This window comes from Pimephales promelas, chromosome 23, assembly GCF_988280905.1.
Source record: "Pimephales promelas chromosome 23, fPimPro1.hap1.1, whole genome shotgun sequence".
NCBI lineage: Eukaryota > Metazoa > Chordata > Actinopteri > Cypriniformes > Leuciscidae > Pimephales > Pimephales promelas.
The window spans coordinates 7,712,860-7,739,271 of record NC_142791.1 but is presented as its reverse complement, the minus strand read 5'-3'; the positions used below and the strand labels follow the sequence as shown (position 1 = coordinate 7,739,271).

General features: G+C 36.6%; 3 protein-coding genes across 4 annotated transcripts in view; 2 read left to right on the top strand and 1 right to left on the bottom strand.

Annotated features, from left to right (window-relative positions):
• Window positions 1-11,768, top strand: part of mtus2a (microtubule associated tumor suppressor candidate 2a) — a 71,422-nt gene extending 59,654 nt beyond the window's left edge. Inside the window, exons 7-15 of one of the 2 annotated variants that reach the window (XM_039675391.2) lie at window positions 1,600-1,874; window positions 4,224-4,290; window positions 5,221-5,435; window positions 5,521-5,626; window positions 5,712-5,785; window positions 5,862-5,960; window positions 6,050-6,169; window positions 7,754-7,851; window positions 7,937-11,768. In XM_039675391.2, coding sequence (XP_039531325.2) covers window positions 1,600-1,874; window positions 4,224-4,290; window positions 5,221-5,435; window positions 5,521-5,626; window positions 5,712-5,785; window positions 5,862-5,960; window positions 6,050-6,169; window positions 7,754-7,851; window positions 7,937-8,285 — 1,403 coding nt within the window. In that variant the 3' untranslated portion in view covers window positions 8,286-11,768. Of the gene's footprint in view, window positions 1-1,599; window positions 1,875-4,223; window positions 4,291-5,220; window positions 5,436-5,520; window positions 5,627-5,711; window positions 5,786-5,861; window positions 5,961-6,049; window positions 6,170-7,750; window positions 7,852-7,936 lie in introns of both variants that reach the window. The other variant, XM_039675390.2, reaches the window with a different exon arrangement.
• Window positions 11,769-14,152: 2,384 nt separating this feature from the next.
• slc46a3 (solute carrier family 46 member 3) lies at window positions 14,153-20,569 on the top strand. Its single transcript, XM_089126505.1, has 8 exons — window positions 14,153-14,350; window positions 14,902-14,985; window positions 15,258-15,453; window positions 16,599-17,258; window positions 18,468-18,714; window positions 18,809-18,892; window positions 19,035-19,191; window positions 20,290-20,569. Exons 3-8 carry the CDS (start codon window positions 15,268-15,270, stop codon window positions 20,387-20,389), a joined length of 1,434 nt encoding a protein of 477 aa, XP_088982631.1. The 5' UTR covers window positions 14,153-14,350; window positions 14,902-14,985; window positions 15,258-15,267; the 3' UTR covers window positions 20,390-20,569.
• stoml3b (stomatin (EPB72)-like 3b) lies at window positions 20,124-25,656 on the bottom strand. Its single transcript, XM_039678210.2, has 7 exons — window positions 25,501-25,656; window positions 23,284-23,387; window positions 22,515-22,587; window positions 22,188-22,270; window positions 21,387-21,590; window positions 21,175-21,309; window positions 20,124-21,088 (listed from the first exon to the last, which is right to left on the bottom strand). The coding sequence occupies exons 1-7, from the start codon at window positions 25,553-25,555 to the stop codon at window positions 20,900-20,902; spliced, it is 843 nt and encodes a 280-aa protein (XP_039534144.1). The 5' UTR covers window positions 25,556-25,656; the 3' UTR covers window positions 20,124-20,899.
• Window positions 25,657-26,412: the final 756 nt, after the last annotated feature.

Below are 26,412 nucleotides of genomic sequence, written 5' to 3'. Positions count from 1 at the left end.
CATTAAAACAAAATGTTGGGGGTTCTTGAGAAACATGTTAGGAGGTTTCAGAGTGAATCTTTGCTCTTCTTGCTTTCTTTGTCTTCTGATGAGCAGGGAATCTACCTAACATCAGTTTCGCCCACCTTACTACCTGAAAAGCATTTTTTCTCTTTGTTGTCATAGAGACTAAAGAATAAGCCGCTTTAGGAGGATGGTGTCTGTGTGTGTGTGTGTGAGGAATGGATTGTGTATGAGTCAGCATAATGTTTTAAAATGTACAGCTGAACATCATTTTGATTAAGACTAGCTCTTTGATATTGTCTAACTTTATACACTATCGTTCAAAAGTTTGTGGTTGATCAGATTTTTAAAAATGTTTTTTTTAAAGATGTCTCTCGTGGTTACCAAGGCATTTATTTGATACATATTTTGTATAATTTACGATGTAATTTATTCCAGTGATGGCAAGGCTGAATTTTCATCATCATTACTCCAGTCTTTAGTGTCACATGATCCTTCAGAAATCATTCTAATATGTTGAGTTGCTGCTCAAGAAACATTTAATATTAAAACGTTTTTTTTTTCAGGATTCTTTGATGAATAGAACAGAATTACTTTGAAATAGAAATCTGTTTATAACATTATTAATGCATTTACTGTCTCTTTTGATCAATTTTATGTGCACTTGCTGAATATTTTATATTTTCAAAAATCTCCAAACCTTTGAACGCAATGTATCTCAGCATATCAATACAGTATACAATGAACAAGGACAGCCGTAGCTTGCTAATGTGTATAGAGGTTAATTCAACACCTAATACGTCAGTAAAGGGCATTGAAAAAATGTGATGCCAGTCATTAACAAACAAATTGCTTGCATACTCAACACTGAGGACAACAATGACTACAATTAACAGAACATAGCAATTAACAGCTCTGCACAGACAAGTCTTTTTTCTGAAGATTACGTTCTACAGTAATGATGGCCGTAAATCATCTTGTCATTCCATTTGGCTCATTGTGTTTATCAAATTCATCAAGAGATGAATGCTAACACACAGCTGCAGTAAGAACAAAAACATTAGCCGCTATTAGCATTAGCATTAGTAGTGCTTTATATTGCCTGCTTATCTTGAAGCACATTTTGCCTTGGTTTTATATTTTAGAATTGAAAAATATTTTACTTTTATGCTAGTTTTTGAGTTTATCTCTATATAGCATAAATATTTTATAATGTCTTTATGTAACTTCCATGAGTGTCTTAGTGTGACTAATCTATTGCAAGTAGCTATTCAATAGTAACTATAAGATATGATATGGTTTGTTTAGCCACTGTGCCATAAGCTGTGGGTCACATACCTCATTTTAACATTACAATGAAACCAGTCTAGTCTTTGAATAGTCCATTTGCTTTACTTATAGAGTATTCAACTAATCCAGTTAGGTATAGAAATTATGGTAAAGCTTCATGTAAATTGTTTCATGGTTGTTAAGCGCATAGTACTCCCTGGGGTGTGTTAGCATTATGGAGGCTGTTTTATTCACATGGGGCAGTTCTGAGATGAGTTTAATGAAATTGATTTTTTAGTGCTGTTTCTTTTGTGTTTCCCACTTTAGTGCTTCAGAGGCAACAGAAGGCAACAGTGGCAGTCCGAGGCTCAAGCATTCAGATTGTGCCTCGTACTGGCTCCCCAGGTCCAGAGAAGAAAAGAGAAGAAGAGCAGAAGAAAGAAAAAGAGCTAGATGAAGTAGAGAGACACGAGGAGTTGCAGCTCTTGCAGGGTCGCTATGAAGAACAGGCCAAGCAACTGCAGGCTCTCCACACAGAACTAAAGAAAACCAGCCTGGGTTTGGAGGTCTTTGTCATATGTACTCAGCACTTCTCCCTCAAGGTATGTTATTGCAGACATCTATACATCAAATTTTCTTTCAAATGTGATCAATCATAAGGCTTTGGGCATACTGTACTAGTTTTTTATTTTATTTTATTATTACCACTTTACACATTTTAGAATCCTAATAAAGTCATCAAAACTATTAAAGGTACAAAATGCAAGATTGTTTCGCCACCAGGTGTCAATAACAAAAGTGTCGCTCACGCTGTTGAGTACGCATAACGGGCATAACCGACCCAGTTGTCCACGTCTGTCGCCATGGTTACTGTTGCAGTACGAGGTCAAACCTGGCGAGGAAAAAAAATCACAATTTTCTTACAATTTACAAATAGTTGGAAACATTTGGGATATTGTAAGTAATCAACTAAGCAAAATGTATAACATTGGCCTAGTGTTTTTTTGATATTTTACTGCAAAAATCCTACATATTGTACCTTTAAATTAAACAGCAATTTTTATTATTATTATTATTATTCATTGGTAAATGTTTGGCAACAGTTCTTCTAACCCTAATTGATGGAGTGTGTAGCTTTTCATTTCTTAAAACAACCATGTAGGATATGGCCATATTTCAGGATGACAATGTCAAGATTCATCAGGCTTAAATAGTAAAATGGTTGGGAGGGAGCATGCCATGAGGAATCATTTAAACACATGAATTGGCATTTTTCACACATGAATTGGCAATAAAATGATCTTGTTTTGACAATGAAAATGCAAGAGTCGAACACTTTTGTACACACTCCATCAATTAGGGTTAAAAGAAGTGTTCCCAAAAATTGCTGTAAACATAATAATCACAATTTTATTGTATTATATTTTTAGAGAATTGGTCATCCCAAATATGCTGTTTTCTAAATGTATTGTTAAGCATATAATTACGTTCAATCAATCATGCTTCACAGTACACTAACTCTAGTGACATTCCTCATGGCACAAACCCTGTGATCAAATGATTTGCTCAAGGGCACAATGATGTTACGGTCTTCACATGTCATCACCACATGATATGCTTCTATTACCATGCCAAATCGCCTCAACCACTAGTTTACTGATGAACTGTTACATCCAGTCTATATCAACCACTGCAAACTGAACACTCAAAAACCAAAACCCAAAACTCAAATAACAGCCTTTATCTAATCTATCATAAATGAGGTAACTGTGTGCAAGAGCAGACCGTTGAGTCACTGTTTGCACACAAAAACACAACAAGCATCACTGTATCTTTAGGATGAATCATATATGTTATCAACCTTATTTGTAATCACTTTAGATAAAAGCATCTGCTAAATTAATAAATAATGTAAATCAAAAATTATTTTTTAGAAGCACAGTGCCCCCTGCTGTTCATCACGAATGATTGCCTAAATTATACATCATGAAAAAAGAAAAAAAACATTTGTCCCATAGCCTCTAAAATACCTATGCATACAGTACTAATTCGAGACAAACTTAAACAAGTCAGTGAGGGGTTTGAAACACGATGGCTTAAAATATACACCCATTTATTCAATATGTTCCAGCCTAATGCCCACACATACATTAATATTAATTGCACTCCTGTTTGTCTGTTTAGCAGTAAAAGGGTTTACGGATAGAAGTTGTGTGTCAGTAACCTGCCAGTTCCTCCCACGCCTGGCAACTCTAACATAAAGCAATCCACATTTTATTAGTTGTTATAATGGATGTTTCATTTTTAAGTGCTTTTCATTATCAGGTTGGTATACTGCAGTAGATTTTCTGTTAAATGCACACTAGAGTGTTAATGCTTCTGCAGCATTGTATCAAATTATTTCTTCCTCGTCACCTTACACTTACAGACATGTCTTTTGTGTTTGATTTTGTTTAGTCATAATTCATAATTACATTTTATTTAGGCCTTAAAAGTAACACTAAATGCAGTATGCAGTAAGTAGTCAACACTAAAAAAGTACATTGATTCACTGTTTATGGATGTGATTACTGAACTATTAATTAGTAAAACTGTTAACCATGAAGAAATTGTACATACAGTTCATGTAATGTTTTATTTGTTGTTTACCCTGATATTTCTGCAACCAAATGTCCCTACAAAAATGGTTAAACCTGAAATCACCTACATTATAGAAACTAGCCACGAGGACTGAAAATGTTCTCCATGAGGAAAGAAGCTAAATAAACTTCATATAATTCAAATAAATATTCATAAATAATACAATAATCCTAGAATACATTATGAAAATACACTTGGTTTTCCGGTTGGGTTCGAAGATAGATATAGATGTCAATGAAAAACTAGCCTTGAGTAGCCTAATATAGTAGTGGATCAGAATAAAAGCAGATGTGTGTTATTGTTTGTTTCAGTGTGAAAGTGCTGAAGAGAAGGAGAGAGAGTTGTCACAGGAACTCAGTCGGATTCAGCATGAAGTGGGTGAGTGTCCAGATTGAAACTTCTAAGAAAAAAACAGTTTCTGGTTGCATAAACGGCTTCGACTAGTCTAACAATTTAGACAAAGCTTGTCTAATTTTCTGCTACACACTCAATAGTATGTACTTTTTCTTCACAAAAAGAGTACAAAGATTTAGTGCATAGTTCGAGTAGACGAACTGAGTCGCGCCATTGGTCTTTTTTTCTCTACTGTGACATATATCCCAGACAGTTAAACGGCTTCACGAAAAATGTAGGGCGGGACTTGATTTTGTCTATCGGGAATTGATTGGATGGTTTGCTATTGTTGTGATGTCATTTGAGTGACAGGTTGCCACACCCTCATGCCAGTAAACACATCATCAGAGAAGAGAAAAGATGTCGCTGCAAGAGGGAAGGGAAGTTAGTGTGATTGATGTATTGTTTTTTTAATAAACACTTGATCTGGTTTCATTAAAAAAAAGCCAGATTTTGAGCAAAAAGCGGAGAAAATTGCGCTTTTGTCAAAGACTACGTGTGGATCGGATTCAGAATGATATTTAAAACACAGATGTAGTAGATCGAGTCCATCAACACACCTAATGTTTGAACAGTCCTATATCTCATCCCGGGTCAAGATTTAATGTTAGGCAGTTTATTAATGTTGATGATCGGGTTATTTTACAAATCGTTGCTTCTTCACCAGTGTTTTGATCAGGAGATACAGTACTCTTTCAGAAGATGTGTCATAGCGCCGCCTACCGCATAACAGTGAAAGCACGGAAAGCCGTACATTTCCGTCAATGGCTGGGAAAGAGTTAAGCTTGGGGAAGCTTAAGTACTGCAATATTGCTTTAAAAAAAGCATTGTCAGTTTTAAATTAATGGCTTCTTTAACAGTGGCTACATTTTTCCAATATTTATATCCATATGCTCTGTTTTTCATACCACCCAGCCTTTAACGCAGCTCGCTGGGAGCGTCTTCAGAAGGAGAAGAGAGAGCTGGAGGAGTGTTTTGAGAAGGAGCTGAGAGAGTTACAGGTGCAGCAGGAGTCTGAACTCGTAACCTTAGAGGAGAACTTGAGATTGCGGCACGCTTCGGACAGAGACCATCTCAGAGCAGAGCACCAGTCAGAGGTGGAGGAGTTTCACACCCAGCACCAGGAACAGGTTGGATCCTCAGGCTGAGGATGGATCATGGGAGATAGATTTAGGATTGTATGAATATGAAAACTCAACTGCGTTTTGTGTGTAGATCGAAGAGTTGACTGCCAACCACGAGGCCGCCCTTGAAGACCTGAAGACCATGCACAACATCACCATGTCAACACTGCAGGAGGAGCATGCCAGGACAATGAGAGGTGAGGGTGCCATTTTTAGTACCACTACTAACCAGCTGATAGAAGAACGTAAATTCTGTAATCCTTCTCGTTTCATTTCTCTTAGACTTAAGAAAAGCCCATGAGCAGCAAAAAGCCAATCTAGAAGAGGACTTTGAGAAGCTGCGCCTCTCGCTTCAGGTGATTGTTTAGTGACTTAAAGTTTTTTTGCTACTCATCCAAAGGGCTTCATTAGTAACAGTACCGTTTCTTTCAGGACCAGGTGGACACTCTGACTTTCCAGAACCGAACTCTGAAAGACAAAGCCAAACGCTTTGAAGAGGCCCTGAGCAAGAGCACTGATGAACAAATCGTGGTATATATAAAGGGAAATTTATAAAGGCATACTAGGATTTAGGCACACAAATACTAAAAGTAGGGATTGTACTGTAAATGTATTTGCAGGATGCACTGGCCCCGTATCAGCACATCGAGGAAGACCTGAAGAGTCTAAAGGAGGTTCTGGAGATGAAGAACCAGCAAATTCATGACCAGGAGAAGAAGATCTGTCATTTGGAGAAAGTGGTAAGCTACAAATGAAAAGGTGTGCAGGATAAACACACTGTCCATGAGATGTTTGTGAGATAAAGTATCTTCCTGTATTCAGTTTAAAGTTAAGAAAAGAAATCAAATTGTTGCCCAATTTACTAATTTGTTCCTTCGTTTTTGTTGAATCAAAGGAGGGAATTAATTAGGACAGCATAGCCACGATTTATTAAAACAAGGGAATGAATTAATAAGTCAAGGCAGTGTTGTAGTCGAGACCAGCTCTCTCTAGTCCGAGTCGAGACCGAGACCATAGAGGGTTGAGTCCGAGTCGAGACTGAGACCAAAGAGGGTCGAGTCCGAGTCGACACCAAGTACCAAAGAGAGTCGAGTCCGAGTCGAGACCGAGACCAAAGAGAGTCGAGTCCGAGTCGAGACCGAGACCAAAGAGGGTTGAGTCCGAGTCGAGACCAAAGAGGGTTGAGTCCGAGTCGAGACCGAGACCAAAGAGAGTCGAGTCCGAGTCGAGACCGAGACCAGAGGGTTGAGTCCGAGTCGAGACCGAGACCAAAGAGAGTCGAGTCCGAGTCGAGACCGAGACCAGAGGGTTGAGTCCGAGTTGAGACCGAGACCAAAGAGAGTCGAGTCCGAGTCGAGACCGAGACCAGAGGGTTGAGTCCGAGTCGAGACCGAGACCAAAGAGAGTCGAGTCCGAGTCGAGACCGAGACCAGAGGGTTGAGTCCGAGTCGAGACCGAGACCAAAGAGAGTCGAGTCTGAGTCGAGACCAAAGAGGGTTGAGTCCGAGTCGAGACCGAGACCAAACAGAGTCGAGTCCGAGTCGAGGCCGAGGCCAAAGAGAGTCGAGTCTGAGTCGAGACAGAGACCAAAGAGGGTTGAGTCGAGAGTCAAGACTGAGACCAAAGAGGGTCGAGTCCGATTCGAGACCGAAACCAAAGAGAGTCAAGTCGAGACCGAGACCAAAGAAAGTCGAGTCCGAGTCAAGACCGAGACCAAAGAGAGTCGAGTCGAGACCCAGAGCAAAGAGAGTCGAGTTCCAATTCGAGACCAGATAGGTTGTAAAACCTAAGGTTGGGTCTGAAGCCATTAAAATATGGTCTCGAGACTGAGTCCGAGTCTCGAGTACACAACACTGAGTCAAGGGAACAAATTCTTAATTTATTGTCATGATATACTGTATACTGTATATTTTTGTCCACGTCATGTATGGGGCTCCATAGAAAACAAGTAAAAGACATTTTTTTGATCAAGGACCACATTATATTCATTGCAGAATGTTAAATAATGATGATTTCTAATAAAATGAATTAATTTTATAGTGAATATATATATACATTCCTGACTTTTTACAACCCCCTAATAAAATCAACAAATCACACAGGGTTGTATTATTTATGATTTGGAGGTTGTATTATTTATGATTTTGGAAATAGGACTGCTGTCCATTTTGAAGCCTTTTTTAACTCAATTTTCCTTTCAGCATTTATGCTTCTCATTGTTTCGTCCTCAAGTAAAACACATTTCAGTCCACTGTTGTCCCGGCAGGGGAAGTTTGTGTAAGAATTTAATGTGGAGCTCTGTGTTTGCTTGATCCTTCGAGCAGGCCCAAAAGAACCTGCACCTGGAGGAGCGGGTCCAGGTGCTTCAGCAGCAGAATGAAGACCTGATGGCCCGCATCGACCGCCACCTCTCAGTGTCAAGGTCAGGTTTTGAAATAGGATCAAATTAGTCTTGCATAGCCAATCTGGCTTTGACTAATCCTGACCGTTTCATCCTGGATATTTAGACAACTGTCTGAGGAGAACGCAAACCTTCAGGAGAATGTGGAGAAGGAGACCAGCGAGAAGAAACGCCTGAGCCGCAACAACGAAGAGCTGCTCTGGCTCCTCCAGACGAGTCCCCACCTGTCGCCTTCCTCTTCTCCCATCCACAGAGCCTTCTTCCCTGGCCCTGATATTCCCTCTTACCCTTACTCTCCTGGCCCTGGTACCCCGACACACTCCTATTCTCCTGGCCACTGTACGCCCACTCACAAGGTGGCTTCTCCGGGACCTGGGACGCCCACTCTGAGAGGCTCACCAACAGCGCGCTCGTCCCCCGCACGGATCCCGAACGCCAACACTTTACCCAGATGAGATGTCTTACTGAATCTCAGCTGCCTCGCCATATTCTGTTACTGTCCGTCGTGGACGACAGTGCTTTGTTTTTATTTGCGGGCCATGACTTCCTTTAAAAAATGTGGCAAATTTTAATAGGACCCTAACAACCCCAACTGCCAGACAGAGATCTAACAGCCTCTGTTACTTCCATTCTTTGAATTTTGAACTCAAGTAAGCTCAAAGAATTTTTAACCGGAGGATTGAACTCGTAGCATCAGAATGAAATAGCTACTGATGCTAATGCTAATGACGTGCTGCCGACAATGCTTGGCCTGCACAGAAGCAGAATGATTTTTGTGTACAGAAGTACAGAAGTAGCTCGGCTTTAGATATGAATCTAAAACATGCTTTTGGACTCCAACACAAATGTCTGTAGGTTCTCCTGAATGACATACAAGAACTTTATACAACAAAAAGCACTTTAGGTTTCTGCCCTACCTTCTTCCTACAGATAAATGCACCAGCATTTTTGCGGTCTGGTTTATTTTTTTATAGGATATGTCTTCTAATTTTTCAAATCTCCCAGTGTTTGAGTTTCGATCCAGAATGTTTCAAATTTGTCAAGACATATACACTGCAAAATTTCATTTTCTTAATATTTTTTTTTCTTACATTGAAACTATCTAAATTACACAGGATATGACTTGTGTTGAGGCAATTTTATTTAATTATTTATGTATCCCAGTTTGCTTTTTTAAAAGCATAACCTAAATATTTATTATTCATACACTACTGTTCAAAAGTTTGGGTTCGGTAAGATTTTTTTTAATGTTTTAGGAAGTCTCGTGCTCACCAAGGCTGTATTTATTTGATCTAAAAATACAGTATAATAGTAATACTGTAAAGTATTGTAAAATAAAATAACTGTTCTATTATAATATCTTTTAAAATGTAGTGTATTCCTTTGATGGCAAAGCTGAATTTTCAGCAGGCATCAATCCAGTCTTCACAGTCACATGATCCTTCAGAAATCATACTAATATGCTGATTTGCTGCTCAAGACACATTTCTTATTATTGTAATGTTATGGGTGACTGTATATAAAGTGCATGAAGATGAAGAATGCAAGGAAATAGTCTTTTAGTTCAATAATAAACAGGGCAGAAACATGGGGTAACAACCATAGATATCCACAATAAAGACTAGAGATCTTACGGCGGAGTTTCTATCATCATCACCGGTGGCCATCTTGTCACAGGCAAGCTGAAGTGAGATGAGTGATCAGCACGAACACAAATACTCTTATCTCGTTGAAATCTTGACGGATTTACTAACGGTTTGGTTTCTTACAAACATTATTAACGTGGCTATATAACGTGGTTATTTAAAAAGTACATGCACCATTAAAACACAATGTTACGAGTGAGCGAGCTGCCTGTGACAAGATGGCCGCTTGGTGCAGACGTCGACCACCATTGACCAGCAGCGCGGATGAGATATCTAGCCTTTACTGTGGATATCTATGGTAACATCCACTTTACACAACCTAAACAAGGTAATGAATGAACGACAGGTGAACAGAATCATTAATTAAACACATGAAGGAACTGGGTGAAAAGACAGGACACACAGACAAACAGGATCAGAACCATAAAACACAGTGAAACTCGGGATTCTTTGATGAATAACAAAGTTTGAATACCAGCATATATATGAAATTTGTAACATTAGAAATGTTTACTGTGATTTTGATCAATTTAATACATCCTTGCCGAATACATTTTTATTTAAAAACAAAAATCTATTAAAAAAATAACAGTAGTGTATAATAATAATAAATAAAGCTTAAATGTTTTGATGTTTGTAATGAAAAACAAGAAAATTATTTTTTGCAGTGTAAAGGCCTCTTCACTTTGTCTTAAGCTGCGACGCCTCCCACTGGTGCATGGGTAGATGATTTCCTGGACCCACCAAAAGACTAATCCAGCTAACCAGCTTTTCTTCATACACAGTTCAGTTCGCCTGCTGACATGATTTTGAGACCTTCCGTGGCACAGATTCATTGCGCCAGCTCGGTTTACTAGGCAAAAAACTCTTCAGCATCAAGTCTGTTCTTCATACTGTATCTGACTAAACAAGAGCTCTCACTTCATGCATGACTATAAACAGGAAGATCAAGCAAATGTAAAGGTACCGACTACATGAAATGTTGTAAATTGTAGTAGTCATTTTTATTAGTAATTTGTATTTTAATGGGCATTTTGCTACTTGATGTGCATGTGATGTAAGTCTTCCATTCTTAAAGGGATAGTTCACCCAAAAATGAAAATTACCCCATAATTTACTCCATCTTTCAGTAGGTGTATATGATTTTAAAATGGCAGTGAATGGAGGATGATGTTTTGAAGCCAGAAAAAAGTGCATCCATCCATGATAAAAATAAATCTACACTGCTCCATGATGTTAAAGGCCTTCTGAAGTGAAGCAATGCGTCAGGTCAAGACCCTTATTCATCGTCTGGTGTCGTTTCAAACCCTTTGAAGCTGCACTGAAACTCTCATTTGGACCTTGAACCATTTGATTCCCAATGAAGTCCATTATATGGAGAAAATCCTGGAATGTTTTCATCAAAAACGTTAATTTCTTTTCAACTGAAGAAAGAAAGACGTGAACATCTTGGATGACATGGGGGTGAGTAAATTATCAGCAAAAGTTTTTTTTAAAGTGAACTACTCCTTTAAAGTTTTGTTTTGCTCTGCGCTTCAGTGTTTCTGCAATACGTCATGCGTCAGGTCAAGTGTTACTCTTTCACCGTATATCGGAAGCTAGTTATTTTACTTTATAAAGTTTTTTTTTTTTATTATTATACAAACGTTCATTTTTACATAAACACATCACTTCAGAAGGATTTTATTAAGCCCCCAGAGCTGTGTGGAGCACTTTTATCATGGATGGATGCACTTTTTTTGGGCCATTATGAAGCTTGGAAGAGCCAGGGCATTTTTTAATATAAGTCCAATTGTATTTGCTTGAAAGAAAAAAAGTCATATAGAAAGACTTGAGGGAGATTAATGGGGTAATTTTCATTTTTGAGTGAACTAACCCTTTAATGTGAATCCTAGGATAGTTGTCATGTTAGGGTAGACACATGGACTCCTGGGGATGATAGCTTCCACCTCAGATTTTTTCTGTAATGTTTGAGGACAATATTTTACCCATAGTAATAGGACAGGAATATATTAAACCGAATGTCACACCTGTCAGAGTGTGTATAGGTGTGCAAAGGTTCACGGAGGTACAATATGGTGGTTATACGCGTATTTGGATTTAAGCTATCTTTATTGTAATGCTGGTTAACTCTTGTATTACCTCTGTAGAGTGTAGCATAACCTAGAGAGAGTTTTCTCTGTACGAGTGAACTAGAAAAGAATGTAACTGCGTCTTTAAATGTTGTATGATAAAGTTCAGGGAAATTATTTTGCTCTGTCTCTGAAAAGGCAGTTTTCTGATTTTTTTTTTTTTTATATAAAAAATACGCCATTCCTCATGCAAAGAAGGGTTTTGATATTTCAAAGAAAAATTTTTTCGGGAGGGGGGGGGGGGGGGTTAAAAAATTGGATTTGCTTTGTTTTTACAATTGATACATCTTTCAATGATCAACCTTCTACACTTTTGATACAAAGGAGAATTTTTGTAAACTCTTGACTGATAATATTTTTTCTATAGTATTATCAGATGGTGCTTGTACAGGGTATCGTACACAGAAGTACAATAATCTGATATTCAAGACCAGCAATCTACAAAAATCCACAAACACAGCAAATATGTGTTTGCAGATGTTTTTTCTTCATTTGAGACTATTGTTTACTGTTTATAATGTGTTTTTTTTAATTACTGTGAAATTTATTTTATTTGAATTCTAATGCATTTTCAAAATATGTAGCTTTGCATTATGAATTAGTTTAATTTGCTTCTGTCACTGTGATAATAACATGTTGTTGTTGACTTTCCATTTTTGCTACTCTGGCACAGATGCTAATGAGTTTTCTGGATGTTTCCGGTCAAGCACAATAACATTATTCTGCCCTACAAAGCAAAAAGGCAGTAACTGCAGTTTTGGTAAAGCATTAATTATTACAATTTTCATGACATTCAAGCCAACCGTTGTTATATGACAAAACATCTTATCTTAAATGCATGTCGTTTTAGTGAAAAATTGTAGTCGTTTGTACAGTAACTGCAAAAAGCCCTAGCAAAAGTCATTTTTCTCAGCTCTGCACTCTGCGTAGTTACTGCCTTTTTGCTTTGTACTACCACTTTATTTATAAAAAAATAAAAATAAATAAACATTTAATTAAAATGTAAAACAGCAACAGATTAGATTAGTCCTTTATGTCTAAAGTAGCAAAAATGAAAAGGGTTTTCACATTACAGCAGCCAGTTAATATGCTTCTAATATCTGGATTAATGCAGGAAAATAAATGCATCTTTTTTGCTTATTTTTTAAATATTTCTAAAACTATTAAGTGGTTTCCCTTGTAATTAATTTGATTCTTTGCATATTTATGTTCTAAATTTATGTCTCAACAACAAACCTCAGCAACCACAGTTTATCAATCATACGGCACCTGCTATTGTTTATAACCAAGTGGAAAATTGTCACTAATCCACGTTTATTATAATAACCATGTATTTACTTACATGTAAATGGTTTCTTTCCTTTCTGCCCTCAAGACAGACTTCACTGTGGCATTAGTCCATAGATGGTGAAAAATGATATAAAACAACAGAATCAGGTTCTGAGACACACTGACTCTTTGTCCTGTGGACATCTAAACTACTGAATGTTAACTTAGCCCTGAAAATACTGACAGTCAATGTGCACTGGAGAGTGGTGGAGTCACTTATTGTACTGAATGAAATTTGTCCATCTGTCTATTTACTAACATTTGACTTCTCATGTCTTTTTTTTACTGAACTTTCAGTCGCTTGTAAGCTACTATTAATTGTGTTGTAGTGCACAGTAATTAATGCATGTTTGTCTTGGCGGATCATTCCTTCCCCATGTACGTTTTCAACTTGTGATGGTTCACTCTGTAACTGTAGCATAGAACATATAATAAGGAATGGAAAGAATTTATATATAACTCATTTGTATTCACTATGGGGGGAGGGGATGAATATTAAAATGTTTCAAAAGACAGTGCTCATGTGCTTTGGTTTATTTGTGGATGTTGCTATACAATGGCCACAAAAAAAAACTATTTAAACGATGAAGACACCATGCAGTGTTCACACTTGAAATAGTTAACTGGGTCATTGTAAACTGTGGCAAAACTGAATCCTTAATCCTTTGCACACCATTTTTTTTTTTTTTAAACCTTAGAATTGGTTGTGCGTGAAATCCCAGTAACTGAGCAGATTGTGAAATACTCAGACCGGCCCATCTTGCAACAATGCCATGCTCAAAATTGCTTAAAGGGTTAGTTCACCCAAAAATGAAAATTCTGTCAGTATTTACTCACCCTCATGTTGTTCCAAACCTCTATGTGTTTATTTGTTCTGCTGAACACAAAGGAAGAACACTTTGGAAGAATGTTTTAATCAAACAGATCTCATTCCCCATTGACTGGTAGTGTTCAGCAGAACAAATAAACACATAGAGGTTTGGAACAACATGAGGGTGAGTAAATACTGACAGAATTTTCATTTCTGGCTGAACTAACCGTTTAAATCACCATTCTTTCCCATTCTGACATTCAGTTTGGAGTTCAGGAGATTGTCTCGACCAGGACCACACCCCTGCACTGAAGCAACTGCCATGTGATTGGTTGATTTATAGTTGTATTAATAATAAATTGAACAGGTGTTCCTAATAATCCTTTAGCTGAGTGTTACGATGCTGCCATACGCAAATATTGCATTGCAATATATTCATATTTGCGGTGCAAGTGTTCTTGTTTGGCAACGTCGTTAGGATATCGGATGAATTCCGCTCGCATGTTTATAACTAAAGCAGGTTCTAGCACTGCGACCTCACATTACATATTGGCAACTAAACTATCAATTTTATCCAGAATGGCCTTTTTGGATTATAAAAGGTAAGAATTGCGGTCTCTTCATTTCATTTGTGGCGTTTTCTGTCTCCTTTTGACATTTCCCCCCAAAACTTCCCTGACTTATGAAATGAATAAATGTGTGTTTAGAACGACGATAACCCGAGGTTAAGCAAAGTCTTAAAAGCCTTAAAACATCTGTGTAAATGTCTTTAACTCTGAAACTGCAAACAAACTTTATTTTTCTAATGTTTTAGCTTGCTAAAAACCGTAGGCTACTTGTTAGTGCCATTTCTCGGCACTTTCTTTTTTTTTTTTTTTTTTTTTTTTTTTTTACAAAGACATTTAACATTTATAAACGGTAGGCTACTGAAATGGCAAAATGCATCTTGAACTTAGGCCATACCATCTCTCTATTGGTTTCCACTCCTCTTTCTGCTACACAAACACTGACGGTGTTCTGAGGGTGTGTTCCTTTGAGGATTTGTAGTCTTGACAAACAGACGTAACGAGTGGAAGTGTTTGTCTTACAGGTTTCCCAAACGAATAATAAGATCAGTGCATAATGTGAAAAGATGGGATCTTTCTGTTCTCAGTGCCCTGCGACTTTTCAAGTGGATTTGAAGGCAAAGCCAAACATGCTTTAAATATGGAAAGATTTCTCCCATTGTAATTTACAGGTAAGAATCACCAGCTCTATTAAAAATAAAGGTTCCTAAAGGATGTTTTTGATGCCATTATGAAGTTTTGAACTATTTAGTTTTCTATAGATATTAAAGGTTCTTCTCCTTTGATGTCAATAACAAAGCAGGCTGTCTGTCTGTCTATCACTTTAACTAACCAAGAGACTTAATATTCACAATAGATAATTGAACTAATTTTTTGTCAATATAGTTTAGTCACTGTTTTATGTCTTCACAAACATCTCTTCTGTTCCTTTTGCCTGATATAGAGCAGGAAGCATGATGGGTCGTGTGTCCCTAATCGAGCCGGCCATTGGCATGTATGCGTTTGCCATGTTCATGATCTACCCTCTGCTCCAGCAGTATGTGTACCGTAGGCTGTGGTTTGAGCTGAGTGGAACAATCTACCCTGCAGAGAGTCTGTCTCACTGCTCAAACAACCACAGCTATGTCACCATTCACCAGGTGAGCGGTCACAGCCGTCAAAGAGACATGATTTTTTTCATGATTCAGTCATGGCCACTTCTGGATTCTCTTTTAATCTTTTAATCTCTTCTTTAACCTTGTGTATGTGTTAAGGCATTTATCACATGTTTAGTGAAGATATGAGTCTGGTAATGATATTTTTTTAGTGGATGGCAACACAGGTTAGCTACCAGTCAACTAATCTATAACTTGTTAATGTATGAGAATGGATTGTTTCTGTGTCAAGCTTATGGAAAGTTGTTGGGAAAATGATCTAAATGCTAATGGCAATGACTGCTGCATTAAGGATGGCAATTATTTATTTTTTATTTACTTGCATTTTGATTTAATATCAGTTTAATTGAAATTATGGATATTATTGTTTATGTTTCAAAATGCATAAATTGATTATCTAGGGAAAATTAAATGTCTGGGTATAATGAAGCTAGAATAAAATAAAGGATACAAATTAGGTGAAAAGCTTGAAATGAAAATGAGAAATGTTGACTAACTGAAATAATCTTAAGTATAGAGAAGCACTAATATGAAATAAATCCTAAATATTTTTATTAAAAATAAAATAAAAAAATAAAACGACAAAACGCATAGTAAAATCACCAACACTTTATATAAAATGAAAACTTTAATAGTACATAAACAATGCTTAAAAAAAATTCTGGTCCAAGCCCAAAATTGCAACCTTCAATATAAAAAAAAAAAATTAAATCATAAAAAATCACTTGAAGCTATAATTTAATATGTATTTAAATTCAGAGATGAAAACCTTTGATACAGAATCAGGTTTGACATTAATTGTATTTATTCAGTGCATTCAGATATTAAACTGTTTGCTGCGCCACTGTAAAGTTTACATTAATATTCTTATCTCAATAAAAGAGTTCTAGAGAACCGGTTATATTAGGGAAAGTTGAGCTCAAGTTGTGTGTGAAAGAAAATTGCTTTACAATTCACAAGCCTTTATTGTTTGCTTGTCATTTGATACATTCAAAATACCATTATCCTATTTCTAGTTCACTTTCACTATCTACTCTTCTTTCTAACTAATTAGTCAATCAACGAAGCTTTACAGGCATAACTAGCAGAATTTGTGGGTGTGAACCTCCAGTTCTTCTCTCCTCTCTCAGGCAGTGCAGAAGGAGACGTCTCTTTTCCTCCTCAAGAGCGAACTGTGCTTCCTCATTCCCAGTCTCATATCCGCGCTGCTCCTGGTCTCGTACAGCGACTACTGCGGGCGTAAAGTTGCCATCGTTCCTCCACTGGTGGGAGACGCTCTGTATTCCCTGAGCTACGTCCTGGTCAGTAGATTCTCCTTCAGCCTCAATTACCTGCTAGCTGCCTCCTTCCTAACAGGCCTGATGGGCGGACCCACCACTCTGATCGGCGGATGTTTCGCCTATGTGGCCGATCTCTGCGGAGAAGATCCAGAAGGACAGAGGACTGTCCGAATGGCTCGACTGGACATGATTTTAGGGGTTTTGTCTGGCTTAGCTTCTCTGTGTACTGGATTCTACATTGAAGCTGCTGGCTTCACTTGGCCCTTCCTCACCGCTGCGTTTGTGCATCTGGTAAACCTCCTCTATGTGCTGGTGTTCTTGAAGGAGTCCCTGGTTCTTCCGAATCCCATTCTGTCTACGTCCAACTTCTCAGATTCAGAAGCCCCTCGGCTGCGGCAGTCACAGGCTCTTACCGGCCGTCTGCAGGGCGTCTACCTGCTCTTTGCGGCCTCCAAACGGAGAAGGAGCGTAGTGCTGTTGCTCATGCTTGCTGCGTTTGCCTTTTTTAGGGTGATTATGATAATTCTGATCTTATTCACAAGCTCCATTAGTTGGAGGAACATCACACTGTAAATAATTGTTGTTGGTTCAACTTAAAAGAGTAAGTGACCTGCTTGCCTTAAATTTGAGTTAAAACAACAAAGGAGATTGGTTTAATTAATAGGAACTCAAAATTGTGTTATCTTAACCACATTAATTAATTAAGTTGATTTGACAAGAGATAAAACAAAAAAAAGAAAAATCATCATGTTTCTCTATTTAATGCCTAATGAATTTCATTATGTCCATGTTTTGAATTGTTTTTTTTTATTAATATATAACAATTTCCACAATTTCTGTTGGAATAAATATTAAAAGTTAATTTGATACAGTCATGAATTTCATGTATGTTTGTGTAACACTGTACAAATGTGAAGGACGTGGAGGTAAAGTTGTGAAGAGCTGCCACTGTAAAAAAAATATTCTCATGATTTGTTATCACAACATTTTTTCTTTTGTTAAATCAACTTAAATAATTTGTGTGGTTCAGATAACATAATATTTTGAGTTTATGATGATTAAATCAATCTCCTTCATTGTATTAACTCAATTTTTCCATTTCAATGAACTTCAAATTTTAAGGCAACCAGGTTACTTCATTTTTTAAGTTAAACCAACAATATTTTTTTTTACAGTGCATAAGTAAGGGTGAAGTGGGTACACTTTGTCCCTCTTGTGGGGAAAAAACAGAATTGCAAAAATAACAATCTACATGCTGAAGTCATACGATACTGTACAATTGACCCATTTCAGCTTCAGAGTAAAAATTTTAATTAAATGAAATTACACATTTTTTAATTTTTTTCAAAGAGAAATATATACTTTTCTGCAAAAATGCATTACATTAAATGGAAAAGACATTTATGATCTTACAAACAATTTCCATTTTCAAATAAATGCTGTTTTTTAACTATTTTATCATTGTCAGCATTTATAATAAGAAATGTTTCCTGAGCAGTTTCCTGTTTTGCCTTCACTGGAATAATTGTTCAATATGTTAAAGCAGAAAATAGTTATTTTAAACTGTAATAATATTTCATAATATTACTGTTTTTCTATATTTTTGATCAAATCTCTTGGTCACTTCTATAAGAAACATTCCAACCTATCGCAAACTTTTGAACGGTAGTGTATATGCAAAAATAAAAGAAATGTACTTTTTGTGTGTGTCCCTCACAGATAGCTCTGCAGGGTGGCATGTCCATCTTCATCTTGTATGAGCTGAACACTCCTCTGTGCTGGAGTGAGGTGTTAGTGGGTTATGGTTCAGCTCTCTCCACTGCTATCTATCTGGTGAGTTTTGCCGGAGTGGCACTGCTGTCCCGCTGTGTGCCTGACGCCTACATCATCCTTCTGGGGTTGATGTCTGTGGCAGCCGGCCTCATAATGGCAGCGTTTGCGAAGTCTACCTTGCTCATGTTCCTGGGTAAGACTGAGTTTGGACATTGATGGAGTTTCTAATGGGTGGATGGATGGACTATTTTCAGGTGAAACAATGGTGTATGTTTTATTCATTGCAGTGCGGCTGCCTTTGCTGCTGTCCATCATGCCGACTCCTGTCCTACGATCCATGATGTCCAAAATAGTGTCTGGATCTGAGCAAGGTAAGAAACTTAATAGTTTAGAACATAATAGAATACCTTTTCAAAATATTTTTTATCATTCCCACATTAAATCCAGGAGTTGCACAAAAAAAGTAGGACATTCCCAATTCACTGTTTCTTGTGCCTGTGTGTTTGTGTACAGGTGCCATGTTTGCTTGTGTAGCCTTTGTGGAGATGTTGAGTGTTGGCATTTCATTTACAATGTTCAGCAGCATCTACGCATCTACACTGTCCTGGTTTTCCGGGTTTAGTTTCCTGCTGGCTGCAGGCCTCACTGTCATACCAGCCACCCTGATCTGGTGAGTGTCCCACCGCTATATCCTCAATTATCCTTGTGAAAACATGTTTTTATTCAAGAAATAGTTCAGCCAAAAATATAAACTCTGTTATTTATGGTCATAGTGTAACAAAACCCAATGCAAGGCCTTCATTTTTAAGTGCATAGCAAATAATTTCCAATGATGATATTATATTTAATTAAGTTGACCATATTTTGATTATCAAAAACCAGGACACTCGGCCCGGCAAACAGATGCTCAAATGATACTCAAAGATTACTCAAAGATTCCTTATTAATTTCAATATGCCTCCTCTGTGTGGATAGAAAATTGTTATATTACAAGACACAAATTCAGATTGGCTTATTATGACACGTTTCAAAAATAATTAATGAAATAATGTCTCTTGTATTAGAAAAATACATATATAAATAATAAATAATTAAAAGAAATACCTCCAAATGAAACAAAAATAGCTCTCACAAACTTGCAAAAACAAACTAACAAAATATATTAGGGCTGTCAAACCAAATAAAAGTTTGTGTTTACATAGTATATGTGGGTGCACTGTGTGTATATATATATATATATATATATATACACACACATGCTTGTATATATTTAAGAAATATTTTCATGTACCTGTATGTACTGTATGTAGATTTATATATAATTTATATTAAATATATATATATATATATTAAATATATATATTTATATATATACAAAATAAAATAAGTATACACAGTGCACCCACATATATTATGTAAACACAAACTTTTATTTTGGATGCAATTAATCGTTTGACAGACCTAATATATATATATATATATATATATATATATATATAGTTTTCTTCCTCTTTATCCTGTTTTTCTTCCTCATTCTCCTTGTTTGCCCATCTATATTTTGCTGTAGAGCTGATCTTTCCCAGCAGTTTTTTGAAAGCCAGGACATTTTTATCACTTTATAAAAAACAGCCAGGATGGCCAGGACAGGATGTGAAAACAGGACATGTCCTGGGAAGACAGGACTGTTAGTCACCCTAGTTTATTTCTATTTAAAATTGTCACAGATTAAATTTTGAAATGTAACTTGTACTGTAAATCTACCCTTTAGTGTTATTCTTTGTCTCCGTCTGGATGTGTATGAAGAATCTATGATACTGACACAGGAGAGCATGGAAGACCACACAGAAATCTTTGAGATTCCACCATGACATGAACACCGGGAAGTCTTTGACACGACAATGGTGTCCTCTAGTGGAACGGTAGGATATAATTATATGAATGGAGAGGTTACAACTCTGGGACTAAGAACTCTGATCTGAACATCCGAAATATTGATTTCTTCTTCTCCTAAATGAATGACTCTTTATGATTAAGAACAGCTTGAAGACCTCCATTTGGAAAAAAATTACAAAAGCAATTCTGTTTTTACTTTAGATTTTAACTAATTTCATGCATACTTGTAAAATTAGCATTTGAAAGTTGCATTACACTGATATACTTTCTGAAATATGACACTTATTTTTTTTAAATAAAGTCATTTGTAAACCTTGATTTGCATCACAATTTTATGCTTATATATATATATATATATATAAAACATCATTCCTACAACATGCAATAAACTGAAATGTGTGTAAAACATGGCACATAAGAAAATAATGTAATACTTATTAATAAATGACTAGCAAACATCTGCAGACTTTGTGAATATTCAGCGATCATTTCTTCATGAAGTGACTGATAATGTCCATGGGCAGAGGGAAGATGATGGTGGAGTTCTTCTCAGCTGCGATGGTGCTGAGAGTTTGGAGATATCTGAGCTGAAGTCCGGATGGAGACTCTGAGATCACCAGAGACGCCTCCTTCAGAGCCCTGGATGCATTCATCTCTCCCTCTGCTGAAATGACCTGCATTATCACAAAACAGTATTAAGGTATGGCATCCCACACAGAAACCAAACGTTGCTTGAGGTAGGTTTGGCTGTAACGCTCACTTTTGCTCTAGCCTCACGGGTTGCTTCGGCCTCGGCCGCCATAGCTCTCTGCAGCTGCTGTGGTAGTTTAACATCTTTAATCTCCACCCGCTCCACCTTGATTCCCCACGAATCTGTGGCCTCATCTAGAGTCACCTGTAGCAGGGAGAAGTATTGTTGGACAAACAGCACTTATAATTGGGGGCACTTTTGTCTCTTGTTCTAAAGCACACCTGCATACTGTGGGAGATGCTTTCTCGGTCAGAAAGAACCTCAGCCAGGTTCTTGGTCCCCAGGACGTTCCTCAAGGTGGTCTGGGCCAGTAGGCGGGTGGAGTAATCCGCATTGGACACGTTTGCCACTGAGGCAACAGGGTCACTTACACGGAAGTACACAACACCATCCACAGAAATTGTCACTGAGTCTTTGGTCAATATCTAAATGCAAACAAAAATGAAAATATGGAAACTTGGTAGGGTAAATGCTTAAGTTAGTACTAAGTGTGAGTCTTAAACTGATAAATGTAGGCTACATTTTGTATTAAACGTTGTAGTCATGTAGTCTTTCAAACTATTGTTCAAAAACACTGATTCATTTAGGAATAAAACAAGGGACATCTTCATTAGTGAGTCAGTGATTCACTTAGGCTGAATTAAAAATTGCATACTGCTATTACTATTTTTCCCATATTTTATGGCCCAATAGTAAAAAATGACGCTAATATTCCTAATTCAGCCTTAAACTTTGCACTCAAAAACAGTTTCATTCGAGGATGTAACATGTGGCTTTCCTTATGAGTGAGTCATTGAATCATTCACGGAAAGAATTCATTCGAAACACTGATTCGTTAAGGAACGAAAGCAGTTACTGTATGTCCACTTTTACTTCGATTGGAACTATTTTTGTTGGTGGAGCTAAATCAGACATATTAATAGGCAATTTAGTTTGTTAAATGTAAGTAAGGCTACTCAATATTAACTTCCCGTTTATTGCGTAATATATCTATATCTAATATACATCTATTTTTACTTGACCTCTTGGGGAGGGATGTCAAACGAGATGGTTCTGAGATCCACTTTGACAAAAGAGTCCGTGCAGGGGATAATGAAGAAGATTCCTAGACACAAGTGACAGTTTTTAATTATATTTGTTATATGATCTGTGTTGTACACATTGATTCATTATTTGTCCTAAACATGAGTTTTGAGTTGTTTTAAGAACAAGTTCTGTAAAAGTCCTCAGCTGGTGTAAACTGAAACAGGAACATATAAGTATGCATGCAATACTCCAGCATTTGTTTAGCCGAGGGACGGAAAGTTTCTTACTAAGTTCTAAAGAAGATACTTAACGTTCTTGTTTACCTGGTCCTTTGGCTTTTCGATCTGTTATTCGCCCCAGTCTAAATATGACAGCACGCTCATACTCTTTCACAATCTATAAAACGAAACACATAAAATGGGTTATAAAACATCTGAACAACATCTGCTTCCTGTTCAAATGCAAGACTTGTTACTTATAGATCGGGAAAGTGTTTAGTGTTTAGTATCTTATTTTATATCAACGATTTTAATTAAAATTAAAGTATAAATAAGTGAAATACCGATATGAGTTGGAATTTTGAATTGTTAACATTTATTTAATACATTACTTTTATTATTTGAGATGAAAAAAGAAGCTGTATAATACAAGAGTCACGAAACCAGTACAAAACCAGCCGAGAATCAAGTGTCAATCACAGTGACACTAAACATTGAACCTCAATAACAGCCCATTCTCACCCCCAAGGCGTCACTTAACTGGGAAGCATTTGGACATGCTTCAATATCTGACGCTTTAGGCGCCCTTTAGCGTCAGTAAGATGACGCCCTAGGATCGCGTGTACCCTACCCCCACCCCACACCTAAACCTAACCACGTCCTCTAACAGACGCTTTCCTTTAGCGTCAGTTAGATGACGCCGTAGGATCGCGTCATCTAAGTGACGCTAAAGGGCGCCTAAAACGTCAAATATTGAAGCATGGTCAAAGGTGACGCCTTGGGGTGAGAATGCGTTGTCAATAAACAAAACTGCTTTCAGAGAGCCTAGTAATAAACACTTTCAAGATTATCGGTTTTCTATTGTGGTTCGTACCTTAATGCTTATGAAAACGCTGATTGGAAATATTAAGATGCTGAAAAACGCTGAGATAATCACAAGGATCCACCCACAGCAACCCAAACCCCCATTATTTTCACCTGCAACAACAGAAAACATTATCACAAACAGCACATGACTAACATGAAGTTAAATAAGAAGTCAAACCCAAAGTGTAGCAGTTGACTACTAAACTTAAAATGAGCATTTTATTTAGATGGTTTTGTTTGCATCCTATCCATGACACTCAAACCGTGAACCACTTCTTATCTTTTACCCTTAATAAAGCACTTTACACCATTACAATCAATATCGGCCCCTCACTGGATCAACAGTATACTAGCTCAGATAAATGTGTCACCAGGAAGACCCTCATCATCATAAATCGATTCTTGGTGGCCCTTTATGGGTAGGTGAACATTGGCCCACAAACCCTCCCATTACTTATCATATATGTAAGTGTGATGGATAAGGCTACACTAATTTTTCCACACACAATTTGAAACTAAGGCCATGGTTTATTTGCAGTCTATCATACTCATTTAAGAGAAAAATAAGTGTGTACATTTTGACTTATCTTTTTCACATGTAATGTTAACGGTACGACTCACTGTACTGATTACAGTCAGGAGTCGGACTATTTTGTGTCGAAATGCTTAGAGCAATCTATTCACTTAAAATAAGACATCATGAAACTATAATACACTCTCAAATACACTTTCTCCAATCTGATGTAATTATTCAAACCAGAATAATGGGCCAACTCAAAAACTTCAAAGTGCTGAAAGGTTCTCTATCTGCCACCTTCTCTTTTTCACCTATATTGAGAATCTTAATATTACAGAAATGTATGTTTTACATAAATGTATAATTGCATTGTAATGTTAAATAAGACTGTAACAAATGTTTAATTACATTTTTTTTACACTTTTTTCAAAAAGAATCGCTACTTTTTCTAAACGAATAATGTAACAAAACAATAACTTGAATAATAATAATGTAACAAATGTATAATAACACTGTAATAAATCTATAATTACATTCTAATAAATGTATAACACTATAATTTCTTATTACAATGGGCCAACTCAAAAACTTCAAAGTGCTGAAAGGTTCTCTGACTGTCACCTTCTCTTTTTCACCTATATTGAGAATCATTTAATTTTATAGAAATGTATAATTGCATTGTAAAAAAAATGTATAACACTGTAAAAAAGTAATTACATTGTAATAAATGTATAATTACATTGTAATAAATGTATAAGACTGTAACAAATATATAATTACATTTTTACACTACTTTTTTCAAAAAGAATCATGTGTAGCCTAGGCTATTAAGCAAATCAAACATACCAAACAAAAAATTACTAAAAACACACAAAAACTGATTTTGCACAGGCATTGCACTATAGTTTAAGCAAATTACTTGCTCATCGAATGCTGCCATTGGATCGATTGAGCCGGGCCTTACAGGGTCAAATGACTGTGTAAAATATGCTCATTTAAAAAAAGTGCAAAAAACTTTAAGAAAAAAATTGAATGCCACCATGATTGAGATCAGTATTTTACATTCATTTTATGTTTTCTGCATGGCAGCTATTGCTGACAGTCAGTTGACTGTTTTTTCAATGTTTTTTTATTTATTTATTTATTTTACAGTGTTTGATTGTAATATTATAAAATAGAAGATTGTAATATTTTAAATAGCAGTGTTTTTTCTGTAAACGTTTTCACAATTTATTTAAATTTTACTTTATTTTTTATGGTTTTTGTTAAGTAGCCGTATAGCTGACAGTCATTTGCTGTTTTTTAAACCATTTTGTTAGCTTCCCTATATTGTGACACACTATTTTGCGTGTAATACCATTGACTTCAAGCTTAGTTAACCTTTCTTGTCTGTTAATTATATATAAACATCTGACTAGGAATACTAAAACTAAGTACAACAGTACTTACTACGTATTGTATATTTCTTTCTCTTCCCTCATGCAGGAACAATATAGTGAACCGGTGTAGCAAATTGACCACTTTGCAAATCAAATATTAATGCAAATTATATAAGCCTAACAGATGATAGTTAAGGAACACAAACTCAGTCAACCGTAAACCATACTGTAGTAGTATAATTTAGGATGGTTACTATATTACTGTATTATTCTCAGCATGTTGCATGTTACAGTTCAAGGACAGAAAAAAATATAGAGATCTTCTTACTGATTAGATTCTGCTTGCTCTGGGCACCTCGCTCCACTTCAGACTCCATTTCCATGTGGTGGTGTTGCTACAGTGTGTGTAGAAGACAGCACTGACTTTGTGGCTAACAGAGATGTTTTTGTACTGCTAAAGCACTTCCCATGAAGGGTGTGGCCTTGCTTGCAATGCAATTAGAAGATCATTTACAGACTCTAATGGTCTTATGGCACCACTCACTGTATGTTATGCAGCCGATGTTTTTAATGAAGATTATTTCTCTGAAACACTTCCGTTCGTTTTAGCCAGTGTGCTTCTCCCTATAAACGTTTGAACTATATTTACTATATAAATATAACCATTGAATTGCTTATATCTAGTCTTATGAGGATTTCCATTCATTGTTTAGATGGAGGAACTAGCCATAGGTAGTATTGCATAAATCCAAGTAAAACGGTACTAAAGGTCAAGTGGAAACTAGTCGTAATGAAAATAGTCTCATGATTCATGACGTGGAAAAGAGTAATGCAGTGATGTCACGCCTGCTATGTGGGCAATAATCGTTCAAAAGCAAAGACCTCAATATTTACCAAGTCAAATTTTCTCTAACATTCAAAAAGGAGAAATCATTGATACAACGCAAACTTCCTTACAACACATTATTGGTGGTAAATTAATATAACTTTTCTGAAGAAATAATAGTAACTAACAGTAAGTTTTAGTAACTAAAAGCCATCTGTTTAACTACATTTTTTTAGGAATAAATCTGTACATGAATGCAGAACAGAATCCTGGCAGCCAATCTATTTGAATTTGGTTTTGTCTGCAGTGACTACTTGCATTGTATCTCATTTTAAACGGTTTCTGTGGGTTTATGGTCATTCTGGAAAGTCCTCAACTGACAAGTGATAGATCATACCACTGCTAACCAAAACA